The 12,295-nt window shown below is 39.2% G+C and overlaps 2 protein-coding genes across 3 annotated transcripts; one reads left to right on the plus strand and one right to left on the minus strand.

Annotated features, from left to right (window-relative positions):
• Positions 1-1,612: 1,612 nt before the first annotated feature.
• On the plus strand, positions 1,613-4,544 carry LOC146629065 (endoplasmic reticulum chaperone BiP-like). The gene is made up of 8 exons (XM_085358314.1): positions 1,613-1,755; positions 1,848-2,079; positions 2,182-2,319; positions 2,410-2,522; positions 2,613-3,003; positions 3,104-3,341; positions 3,431-3,598; positions 3,733-4,544. The coding sequence occupies exons 1-8, from the start codon at positions 1,628-1,630 to the stop codon at positions 4,293-4,295; spliced, it is 1,971 nt and encodes a 656-aa protein (XP_085214440.1). The 5' UTR covers positions 1,613-1,627; the 3' UTR covers positions 4,296-4,544.
• A 259-nt stretch (positions 4,545-4,803) lies between these two features.
• On the minus strand, positions 4,804-9,536 carry rabepk (Rab9 effector protein with kelch motifs). 2 transcript variants are annotated; one of them, XM_085358315.1, is made up of 8 exons: positions 9,421-9,536; positions 9,195-9,249; positions 8,945-9,099; positions 8,574-8,729; positions 8,208-8,372; positions 5,415-5,564; positions 5,134-5,283; positions 4,804-5,027 (listed from the first exon to the last, which is right to left on the minus strand). In XM_085358315.1, the coding sequence occupies exons 2-8, from the start codon at positions 9,245-9,247 to the stop codon at positions 4,804-4,806; spliced, it is 1,053 nt and encodes a 350-aa protein (XP_085214441.1). In that variant the 5' UTR covers positions 9,248-9,249; positions 9,421-9,536. The 2 variants fall into 2 exon arrangements, with proteins under 2 accessions (XP_085214441.1, XP_085214442.1); XM_085358316.1 differs by having other exon boundaries at positions 9,417-9,536.
• Positions 9,537-12,295: the final 2,759 nt, after the last annotated feature.

The following is a 12,295-nucleotide window of genomic DNA, read 5'->3' on the forward strand; positions in this document are numbered from 1 at the left end:
AATAGTATTGTATTTTGTATTCTATTTGTTGAAATGTTTAGAAAAAATGGTTTAAATGTTTAGCGATAATTTATCAAGTGAAAAAAGTTAGTTTTTGTAAAAACATAATAGTTATTTAGAAACATTGTACATGTATGCCTATTGCTATATATTTAAACGATTATCATTTGTTACTGTAACATACTTAAGAAAGTCACGATAAAATGAATCAGTTATACTCAAAAAGTGTCCCACCTCAACATGTTCTTGGCAGTCTGAAAACCTATTATCATTTTAAATATCTCCATGTAGCATTATCCCTCTGACTTTCAGATTAATCTTTTGAACTTGAAAGAGAGGTCAAAGGTTAAATTTGGTATGACATTTAAAATCTTTAGAGTCTAAGTTATAAGGCTTTTGGCAATTTTCCACCAATAGACCAATAGGTCATTAAGTTTACAATGAAGACCTGAGTGTATGCAAGGCCGATTTTAATGTGTTGTTAACATGAACTCACACTACACTCCTACGAAGGTTTATCAGATTTCTATCAAAAGTTTTAAGTGGGAGACTGACAAAAATATAACTGCCTTGGCGGAGGTAATTATACATTTATACATACATTCACTTATTTTTACATACTTGTGGCGTTACATTCACACACTCACACTTCGGCACAAACGGTGACGTCGCCTAAACCTGATATGTGCAAATCAGGTGCAGCCAGCGCGCTAGACGAAACCAATCAGCGCCTTCCACCAAACAGCAGCTCAACCAATAGCGAGCCTCAAAACCGGGAAAGCGTGACGACTTGTTTATGAAGGTTTCTATATATACACGATTTCACAGATGCAATTATGTGAAATAGACAAAATAGACACAGTTTGCTTCACAGTATTGGAACTTTTGGAGGTTATCGTTGCTTATACTGTTTTATTTTGTAAAAAAGACGCTATCAAGACCTCAACTACAAATTGGCGAAGGTAAGACTCGAACCGGCGGCTTCAAACTGGGATTCATGTTGGTGCGTCTAAACGGAGTGAGCTAAACTGACAACAGGGGCAAGTGCGTCACAGATTTATATATGAAGGTTAAAACGTCTATCATCAGCATGATCATTTTTTACATTTTCAACAATACTTTTTTTTTTTTTATCACGAAGTAGTCGGTGTTTAAGAAAAAGGAAAGAATAATATTTAAAAATGCCGAGTGACTTTGAAATATGTTTTATTTGTTGATTATTTTTTAATTACCACTTAGAATAAAATATTTTTTTGTTTTTAAATTTCCACTAAGAATAAAATGTGGTTGTTGTTGTTTTTTAAGAGGAGCTGGCCAAGAAGGTGGTAGGAATTGCAACCAATGTTACATCACAGTTTTGTCAAAATATTTTAAGTTGCCAAAACGGATTGGACTTATTATACTCTAGGTACAATAACGTAGTCAAAAATGTTTATAGTATTTATTATCTAAGACCAACTTCAAATCTGCTATGGTTCTGGAGCTCAGCAAATCACATCAGTACCATTAGCTGCTAGCTTCATGAACTCGGGAGGCTTAGTCCACTTATTGATTTCAAAGCCACGTTGATTTACGTTGTATTTATTTTCTGCATTTTCCTTGTAGATTGGAGAGCAAACAAACAAAGATGAAGCTGTTGTGGGTTGTGATGCTGGTGGTCGGCACAGTGTTTGCCGCCGCCGACGATGATGATGATGATAAGAAGGACAACGTGGGGACTGTGGTTGGGATTGATCTGGGGACCACATACTCATGGTAACAAGTCACGTTAAAATCTTTAAATGGTGACATGATGCCACTGTGGAATAAAATGGCATTCAGACTAAATTCAAACTGTTTTCTTGCAGTGTTGGAGTGTTCAAGAATGGACGCGTGGAGATTATTGCCAATGACCAGGGAAACCGAATTACCCCCTCCTACGTGGCCTTCACCAGTGAAGGTGAGCGTCTGATCGGTGATGCTGCCAAGAATCAGCTGACCTCTAACCCTGAGAACACCATCTTTGATGCCAAGAGGCTCATTGGTCGCACATGGGGTGACTCGTCTGTGCAGCAGGACATCAAGTACTTCCCCTTCAAGGTGAGCTTGTAAACTGAAAGTAGAACTTGTAGTTGCTTGTTCTGTGGGTCATGTTTGAGCTAAATTGTTGTTAAATTAATATTGATATGTTTTCCTCTGAAGGTTACTGAGAAGAAGAGCAAGCCCCATATCCAGGTTGACATTGGTGGTGGTCAGATGAAGACCTTTGCTCCCGAGGAGGTCTCTGCTATGGTGCTGACTAAGATGAAGGAGACTGCTGAGGCTTACCTGGGCAAGAAGGTACAAAAAGTCAGAGACTGTAAAACAGGGAAAATGTTAATTTTAATTAAATGGTGTATCATCAAATCTAACTTTATCCTTTTTCCTCAGGTCACACATGCTGTGGTCACTGTCCCCGCCTACTTCAACGATGCCCAGCGCCAGGCCACTAAGGATGCTGGTACCATTGCTGGTCTGAATGTTATGCGAATCATCAATGAGCCGTAAGCATCCAGTCAAAATGAATTTGCAATTTGAAACTCCAAAGAATATCTCTGCACTCCCTTCTAATAAACTCTCATTGTATTCTTTAGAACTGCTGCTGCTATTGCTTATGGCCTGGACAAGAAGGACGGAGAGAAGAACATTCTTGTGTTCGATCTGGGCGGTGGCACCTTTGATGTCTCTCTTCTGACCATTGACAACGGTGTTTTTGAAGTGGTGGCCACCAACGGTGACACTCATCTGGGAGGAGAGGACTTTGACCAGCGTGTCATGGAGCACTTCATCAAGCTGTACAAGAAAAAGACTGGCAAAGATGTGCGCAAAGACAACCGTGCTGTGCAGAAGCTGCGTCGCGAGGTCGAGAAGGCCAAGAGGGCGCTGTCTGCCCAGCACCAAGCCCGCATTGAGATCGAGTCTTTCTTTGAGGGAGAGGACTTCTCTGAGACCCTGACTCGTGCCAAGTTTGAGGAGCTGAACATGGTAAGATATTAATTTGGTTCTGAAAATATTGCGTATCAAACATTATGGGAGAAACTGTTGACCGAGCTTTTTTTTAACCTGTGTGTTCTTCAAAACCCAGGACCTGTTCCGTTCCACCATGAAGCCTGTACAGAAGGTGCTGGAAGATTCTGACTTGAAGAAGTCTGACATTGATGAGATTGTCCTGGTTGGAGGCTCCACCCGTATCCCCAAAATCCAGCAGCTGGTGAAGGAGTTTTTCAATGGCAAAGAGCCATCTAGAGGCATTAACCCTGATGAGGCTGTGGCATACGGAGCTGCTGTGCAGGCTGGCGTGCTTTCTGGAGAGGAGGACACTGGTGAGTCATCACTTTTAGAGATATTCTTTGAAACAGGGGTGAGCTTTCAAATGTGGTCCTGTTTACTAAACATTTTCCTTCACTTGCAGGTGATGTGGTTCTTCTGGATGTGTGCCCCCTGACCCTTGGTATTGAGACTGTTGGAGGAGTAATGACCAAGCTGATCCCCAGAAACACTGTGGTGCCCACCAAAAAAGCTCAGATCTTTTCTACAGCCTCTGATAACCAGCCTACTGTCACCATCAAAGTCTATGAAGGTAAGAGTTTGGATATTATTCTTTAAATTTCCCAAATAGTGTTTTTATACAAAGACTCCAATGACAAGAAACCCGTGACAGTGAAATAAATAAGTTCCACAAGTCTAATTGTTGACTTTTTTTATTTCTCTTAGGTGAGCGTCCTTTGACCAAAGACAACCATCTCCTGGGTACCTTTGACCTGACTGGCATCCCCCCTGCTCCTCGCGGTGTACCGCAGATTGAAGTCACCTTTGAGATTGATGTCAACGGCATTCTGCGTGTCACTGCTGAGGACAAGGGCACAGGCAACAAGAACAAGATCACAATCACAAATGACCAGAACCGGCTAACGCCCGAGGACATCGAGCGCATGGTGAACGACGCAGAACGCTTTGCTGATGAAGATAAGAAGCTGAAGGAGAGGATCGACGCTCGCAATGAGCTGGAGAGCTACGCATACTCCCTGAAGAACCAGATCGGTGACAAGGAGAAGCTTGGTGGCAAGCTGTCAGATGACGATAAGGAGTCCATTGAGAAAGCAGTGGAGGAGAAGATTGAATGGTTGGAATCCCACCAAGATGCTGACCTGGATGAGTTCCAGGCCAAGAAGAAGGAGCTTGAGGAGGTGGTTCAGCCCATTATCACCAAGCTCTACGGTAGTGCAGGTGGTCCACCACCAGAGGGCAGTGAGCAAGATGAGAAGGATGAGTTGTAGGCAGGTCTGAAGTCTTGTCGCTCCTTGGCCCTCTGGCATGTTGGTGTACATATTGGACTGATGGGACTCAAATTGTGAGAGGAGTGGTCGGGAAGGGGCTGACAATAACAAGTGACCATACTGAATTTCCTGAAAGACTTTAAAACAAGTTTCAGTGTGTGAGACGTGTTCTCTTCGCTGGAAGGCGGAGATATTTGTCAGCCTGGATATGAGGCTTGTTGCTGCTGTTCTCAGGCAGTCCTGATGGGGAGGGATGTAGTTAGGTGGGTTTTTGAGGGTACACTGAATATAGTGTCTGTGGGATGAAGGGCTCTTTAAATTCACAGGTAGTGCAAAAGTTTATAGTTTTCTCATATATATATATATATATAATTTTAATTTGAAACTTGTTCAGATGTAAAACTGCAAATTCCAAAACTAATTTCATGTCGAAATATTTTATTGCAATATCATTTTTTTTCCTTTCAAGCTTTTTTTTTTTTTAGTTTTTTTAGTTTTTTTTTTTATTTTATTTGACAACAGTCACAATACAGTCATTATATATGGTACCCAGAGTATTCATGCCTCCAAATACAAATAACAGGTTTATTGGCTCAGGGGGTGCTGGTCCGTTGGCTTCCTCCTCTGGATTCCCATCATCACACACCGTCCAGGGAAATATACACATGGAGTGGTCAAGACGTTTTGGTGGCAGAGCTCCTTTGAATTTCATTAGGAGCCATCTACATTTGTCTGCAAGCAGAAAATATAAAAACAATCATACTTGGATGTTTGTAAACAACTAAAATACCGTATTTATATAGGGTTAAAAAAAAAAATTGGCTTAAAGACAGTGTACCAGTGTTAAATCTGTACATGGAGTTGCTTGCTCCATCTGCTGTCATCCCTCCAAAGATGTAGATATTTTTGCCCAGCACAACAGCTGAGTGGGCAGCTACTCCTGGTGGAATATCTCCTTTGGCCTGCACTTTCTCCCACTTCACGTTCCCTTTAAAGATAATTTAACAGATATTTTTATATCATCCCAGTGCAATGCAGTGATACTCTGAATATGTATGATGCATGTGTGTTGAAATACAAAGTGCTTCCTTTGTGAATCACAGATGTGGACAGTCTTACTTGAATCAAGAGAATACATATCGTTGTGGAATTTGTCTCCAGCCATGCCCCCATGAATGTAGATCTTTGAATCCACCGCTACAATGATGTGACCATGTCTGGCTGGAGGGTGCCTGCCTTGTGTTTCAGGTTGGGACCAAGTAGAAGAAACTGCAACAGATTTACACAGAAGAGATGGACGGAAAAAAGATTATTTTTATATAAGCATATACGCTTTTCATAGCAATTGTCAATAGTGAAACATGAAAGAAACAGGAGAATATGGATTTTCTTTTTGAAAATCTCAATCACAGACAGGAAATGCCTCGAACAGTGACATATCATATTTCCTCAGCACTTGATCTTTTTGTATCTACCAGTGAATGAATAATGAGTGTATACATTCTCTTAATTGTTTGCATCATATATCAATTATGTCTGTTATGTGTGTTTTTTTTTTTCTGTTTTTATAATCAGCATTGGGAAGGTTACTTCTAAAATGTATTCCACTACAGATTACAGAGTACATGCCCCAAAATGTATTTTTGTAACATATTCCATTACGTTACTCAATGAGAGTAACATATTTTTGAATACTTTGGATTACTTAATATATTATTATGGTTTTTACAACTACATGAATGTACTCTTGCTGTGTGATTTATTACTGAAGGCTACTCGCCATACCAATACCAACTACATTTTAGAATCTTAATATAAAATGAGTAACAGTAGGGTGGACATTAGGTAAGGCTGCAGTTTTTGCAGCGATCTCGTATAGAAAACTATTTCATGTGTATATAAAACAGGTCCCCGGCTCCGAACCATAGTAAAGGGAACTCTGGCTAATACGTCGGGTTCTGTGTCGGGCTCGTAGCCTGAAATCTAGCTATACTATATTTACATGCTTCCATCTCCAGTTTCTGCTCAGGGACAACTCGTACTTTTCCACTCTCCTTTTTCTCCCTCCCTCGCTCACAGACACATAACGGGTATGGCAGTCCATTCTCCCTGCAGCACGGACTACACTGCCCATGAGGCTACATTCTTTAGGGCGATGCCTCTATCACTGCCTATTGCCTTCATATTAAATAATTTCTTGACCAATTTTTAAAAATATTTCTTCACGTCATTATGCGGGTCGCAAGTAGGGGTTACATAGTCCGCGAGATTGACACACAGGCATTAGAGCCTCTTAATGCGTGTTTTGTTTGGGTTTCCACTGGCGTGGAATTACCAAAAATAGAGAGGGCATAGCCTAACATATGAAACAGGAAAAGACCACCGTGTAATCCATTTGTTTCAACAAAGTAACTGTATTCTGAATACCACCCTTTTAAAGGGTAACTGTAATGGAATACAATTACTCATATTTTGTATTTTACATACATAACGCCGGTACATGTATTCCGTTACTCCCCAACACTGTTTATAATATACATATAGAGCAGGGGGTCCCCAATCCCAGTCCACGAGGGCCGGTGTCCCTGCAGGTTTTAGATGTTTCCTTGATCCAACACAGCTGATTTAAATGGATAAATGACCTTCTCAACCTGTCTTGAAGTTCTCCAGAGGCCTGGTAATGAACTGATCATGTGATTCAGGTGTGTTGACCCAGGGTGAGATCTAAAACCTGCAGGGACACCGGCCCTCGTGGACTGGGATTGGGGACCCCTGATATAGAGGTTTAGTCATGAGAGCATCTAAGACACCAAAAGTGATGAAAACCAAAGAATTATAATAATAAGACATTTTTAAAACAATTCAGTACCAGGTTTTCCATAATTTTCTCACATGATTCAGTAAAAATGAAATTTGACCTAAAAGCCATTCTAAGCTGTGGAATAGAAATGCTATTTGACCATATGGAGTCAAGGCTAAGTTTCAGCTAATTAAAAAGGTCTACAGCCAAAATGCTCCCAAAATAAATAAAGAAACAAAATTTACTAAACTTCAAATCACTGAATCTAAAAAGCTGACGCTTAAAATTGTTGCTTGGCTCTAGTGTTAATGAACCTCTACTGCATCAAAATGTCTTTACTGAAAATAACTAAAATACATTTTGACCCCTGGAATTATTTTCAGACGGCCACCGTTCTTAATCCATTCTGGCGAAACTGCGCTCGCATGAATGAGAAATGTAAAATATATGAAATTCAACTATGAACTATGAAAGTTCAAATTTAATGACATTATCTCTACTTGATCTCGTGACTTTTACTCTGATTTCACATCTGATCTTCCTAGAGTAGCAAATACTTTGTAATGCTGTAAATTAAACGTACATATTTTTGAAGCATATGATAAAAAAAATCCCACTTTATTTTTTCATTGTCTTTTACACTATCAATTATTTTACACATTATTTTAAACTGCTGTCAGTGAAATGAATACAACCTTTGCATTTCATTTATTGGTGCCCTACTCTGTTAAATAATTTAACAGGTTTGATTGTGGAGACATCCACAGATAGATATGTAGCCCAGTGAATTGATATGTTTTCTAATATCCTCTCTTTATAGATTTTTTGTCCTTATTTTTAAAACATTATTATATAAAGCAACCATTGACGATTGAGAAAGCATAAGATTACTATTTATGATGAAAATTCAACTCAGCAATTTACATAGATGTCCAATACAAATAGATCAATCAATATCTTAGACACGGCACCCAATCAGCTATTTCAGTTTTCACATCAAAACCCGGAAGAAATAACAAAATTTCATCTCTGAAGCAGATTTCTTCTGAAATACTGTCAGGTGGTGTTATTGTAATGCACTGCGATAAGCAGCAGGTTTATCTGACACAAACCTGTATCAAACACATGAAGTTTGGAGTCAGAGACAGGTGCAGATCCTATTTCCCCACCAGAGAACACAAAAAGCCTGTCTCCAAGGCAGGCTGAGGTGGTGTGGTATGTCCTGGGACTCGCGGGTGTCCCATTTGTTTCTACAGTATTCCAGCGAGGGTTACTGTCTAGACACACACAGAATGGAAAAGATTTGTGGGTATTCAATATATCGTGTAATCTATTTATATGATCATGTATGGTTACAGACTACAAGTTTTCAAGGTTTTCACAGCCATGGTTTCACAGGTCAACAAGAAATCTGAGTGAAACCTTTCTCATCTGTGAAAATCCATCAGATTACTAGGTTAGGTTAAAATAGGATTTACCTGCCACCTGTACATTTTGGATACAGTTGCGATTTCCAGTCTGCTGCGCACCCCCAAACACCCACAGGCTCTGGGGGCAGCTCTCTGGTACAAAACTGCAGTGTTCATACCTTGCCTCCAAACCCTCCCACTCAGCAATGTCCCAGCCATGATTGTCTGGTCCATACAAAAACAAAAATGCAAAGAAAGTTATATAATATCAGTCTGATGGCTGATGATAACTTTAGCTTCTTGTCATAATTAAAAAAGACGTCCCATTAAAGCCTGTAAAACACAAGCCTGATAACTATATTATAAAATACAGAGGTATACTGAGGTCATAATACTGTAAAAGCTGGCTCTGGATATATATATATAAATATAATTTTTACCTAGATTTATGATGTGCGAATCTGAGAAACTGCCACTGGGATTGGCTCCTCCAATAATAAGGAGTCTCCCTTTTCCTCCATCTTCAGATGGAGTGAATATACAGGTGTGACCAACACTAACACCTGGAGCACTTCCCCTGGGTCTCAAAGAATACCTATTAGCAACAGAAAAATTTTAACCAGAGGCTACATCCAATGTTATACTCTTTTTAAAATCACAAGTGCACTGAAAGTACTTCAACTCACTAACCATATTCCTTCTTCGGGTTTATGTTGAGGATCAAGGACTGGGAGAAACTCCATGTCTGTCAGAGATACATTAATATAAAGATTGTTTCCTCGTGTTTTGTATCCTCAGTGATGATGCTACAATCAAAGTTATAAGATACGAATAATACACTACGAGCTGGGATTAAAATAATGACTAACACTGACTGACTGTACTTGAGAGCCTCTGAAAAAGCATACATACCTACATTTTCTTACGAAATGTATCCACAATGTAAGCAATCCAAACAGGTCCCTTTTTATTGTTCTAAACACTTAGAGAAGAACTTCTTGTAAGCGACTGAGTTGGAAACACAATCAGCGTCCCCAGTCCGCATTTTGAGCACGAGAAGAGCTTCCTCTCCGCTAACCTGTCCTTCCGGGTGAAAAGAGGAGACTACCGTGGCTTTCCGTATATATTACGTGAAGTAATTTCCCCTTGGTCCCACTTTGTAGTGCACATACGTGAATTATGTTAATAAAGTTAAATAAAAAACTCGTAATTAGTTAACGTAAATACTTAACTACTAGCCAGAATGGGGCTCTACGTTGAAGTCTGTACGCATTTGTTTTACGTAGGTTACGTTATGTCATGCCTTCGTTCCAAACGTGGTTGCCATGGGATTGCCGAGGCGCATGCTCAGTTTACCAATCTCAATTAGCTACTCCTAAGTGCATATTTTATCATACCTAAAACATTAATGTTAATTCCTGGCATGGTTAACGTAGAAAAATGATTTTAAATACAAACTGCAAATTGTTTATTTATTTATTTATTTATTTATTTAACCCAAAGAGTTCTACTTCTCACTTCAAGCAAATAAGGTAGGCAGGCTAAGAGCATTTTCAAACTTAAATACAAGTAAAAGCATAAAATGTTTAATGGTATATTTGACATAGTAATGTGGCTGTGCAAATATTCTCAGGATACCAATATGTCTTATCTGGCTGGAACATAAAAGGTCCATCTCACTTTCTATAAAGTCTAGGCATAGAGTTACTGGGAGTCATAGTAGCGTTTTTTAACAATTATTATTAATTATTATTAAATAATTTCCTCCTATACGTTTAGTTTTACATCAACTTCACGAACACGGAATTGCTACATCATCCGATTTTTTCACTCAAAACTACGCTGTTTAAAAGGTCCAATGTTGCTGAGTGTCGGGTATCCAGTAAATAATTCATTATTAAGATTAATCTTAAGTTACAAAATGAGTGCTCTGGGTTCATGTATGTGCTTGTGTGTGTGCACGCGCGCCTCAGTTCACAGTGTGTCACATTTTGTCGCCATCTGGTGGGAGATTACATTTACTGCAAAGCACTTGCTAAATGTGCTGCTGAAAGACAGAATTGTGGTTCTGTTGAATGGATCTTTAGAATAAAGTCAATAAGTCAGATATCTACAAACTGGAGCACAAACAGGAAGTCCTGAGGATGCAAAGCAGACCCTCACCCTTCCTCCAGTGAGACCAGACTGTACCACTGTAGTGCCTTTCTCACAACCCTGTTTCCGAAAAGCTCATTGTTATTTGGACATGAGTATGAACAAGAATAAGAAGATTAACTCTGTATACTGGCATTAACTGGCAATTCTGTCAGTCAAAGCAATAGTCGTGAAGGACAACCTCTTCCTGATGCCACTGCCTGTTTTTTCTTCATACCTGGGGGTATTGATCTTTTTTTGTATTTGCCGATTTTACTGTGTTTGAAACTTGAGATATAGATCTGTCTAAGAGGTTTTGGGGGAGTGAAACACAATTCTCCTGCAGTCATCTCTCCCACATGTGCAACTACCCAATTAAAGTCCTTATTCAATATTGGAGATGTTCAGCAATTAGAGCCACAAGTGTACCAGGAAACAATGAGAATTGTGTTATCTTGCGGTGTCAACTCCACTGAAAATCTCCAGTATTTAAATTGTTACGGAGGAGGTGAAGCGGTCAGAGCTGTTTGACGTTTTGCAAAGGATTTCACTGTCCTTCAAAATAAATGACTCTTTTGACAAATCATACAGGCATGTGATAGTGACTTTGGAGGCCAGTTCAAAGATCACTTCTCAATTGTTTCAGTTCACCTGATGGGACCTAGACAGAAAATGCAATTATGTTTTAGCAACCAGGTATTTTAAAACCTCAATAAAGAATTCTTGTTGGGATGGTACCTTAAAATTATAACTCTGGCTCTCCTGCATGATGCTGCAGTTCACAAACCAGTCTGAAGTCTTCACTATAATTAATTTTCTCTTAATTTTAATGAGCTGACATATGTGCTTTTTTAAGAGTTTGAAAGAAAGTATCAAAAGGTAAAGATGGGCGATGCTCAAGTTTGGTACGACTGTGTGCATGTGAGTGAATGTGGATGTGTATGTGTAACAAGTCCCAGTGTTTATTTTTTATGGTTCTCATTTTGAGCACCAGTTTTAACTACAATTTGAAATTTCAGCAATGAATTTGATTTGACCTCTTTCACACAATTTTAACCTAAATTTAAGCTGCAGGATGCAGGATGTTTGGCCACCAATAGAAGATAAATATTGCATGATCCACTGAGTCTTAATTTCTACTGTAACATTCAGATGTTAAGGTCAGAATTTGGCATAAAGAACATGAAAGCATGGATCCATCCTGCCTTATATCAACAGTTCCGGCTGCTGCAATTGTGTTGGGGGATATACCAAGCATTATTTAAATACCATTGCTGTCATCCAGGTTCATCCCTTCATGACCAAAGGCTGCTTCTAGGAGGTTAACATGCTGTGTCACAGAGCTTAGATCATTTAATTGGTTCCTTGATCATGACAATGATGTACTCAAATGGCCTCCACAGTCACCAATCCAGAAAGAGATACAAAAAATTAAGGTAGCTCTGAAGGCAAATTGAGCCCAACACTAGCAAGGTGTACCTTATGAACTGGCCAGTGAATTTATATTACCATATCTGAATTAAGCAAACAATTAAGATAAAATGGGTGTATTTTCAGCATGGTAATATTTAACTTATTCTTTTTTTCTTTTCTTGTTTTTCCATCAGTGATGTTTCTTCTAGTATGTTCATATAGAGCAAAACATCCACAGTGCATTT

This window comes from Diplotaxodon limnothrissa, linkage group LG7 (genome assembly GCF_057381915.1).
Source record: "Diplotaxodon limnothrissa isolate DT_005_m linkage group LG7, D_limnothrissa_male_GT1.1, whole genome shotgun sequence".
NCBI lineage: Eukaryota > Metazoa > Chordata > Actinopteri > Cichliformes > Cichlidae > Diplotaxodon > Diplotaxodon limnothrissa.

Excerpts from the sequence above, each read along its gene's own strand:
- rabepk (XM_085358315.1), bottom strand. The coding sequence starts at position 9,247 with ATGGAGTTTCTCCCAGTCCTTGATCCTCAACATAAACCCGAAGAAGGA. Across the intron at positions 9,100-9,194 it reads AAACCCGAAGAAGGAATATG|GTATTCTTTGAGACCCAGGG; the intron begins GTTAGTGAGTTG and ends TGTTGCTAATAG. Across the intron at positions 5,284-5,414 it reads TATGTATTCTCTTGATTCAA|GGAACGTGAAGTGGGAGAAA; the intron begins GTAAGACTGTCC and ends TTATCTTTAAAG.
- LOC146629065 (XM_085358314.1), top strand. The coding sequence starts at position 1,628 with ATGAAGCTGTTGTGGGTTGTGATGCTGGTGGTCGGCACAGTGTTTGCC. Across the intron at positions 3,004-3,103 it reads AGTTTGAGGAGCTGAACATG|GACCTGTTCCGTTCCACCAT; the intron begins GTAAGATATTAA and ends TTCAAAACCCAG. Across the intron at positions 3,342-3,430 it reads TTCTGGAGAGGAGGACACTG|GTGATGTGGTTCTTCTGGAT; the intron begins GTGAGTCATCAC and ends CTTCACTTGCAG.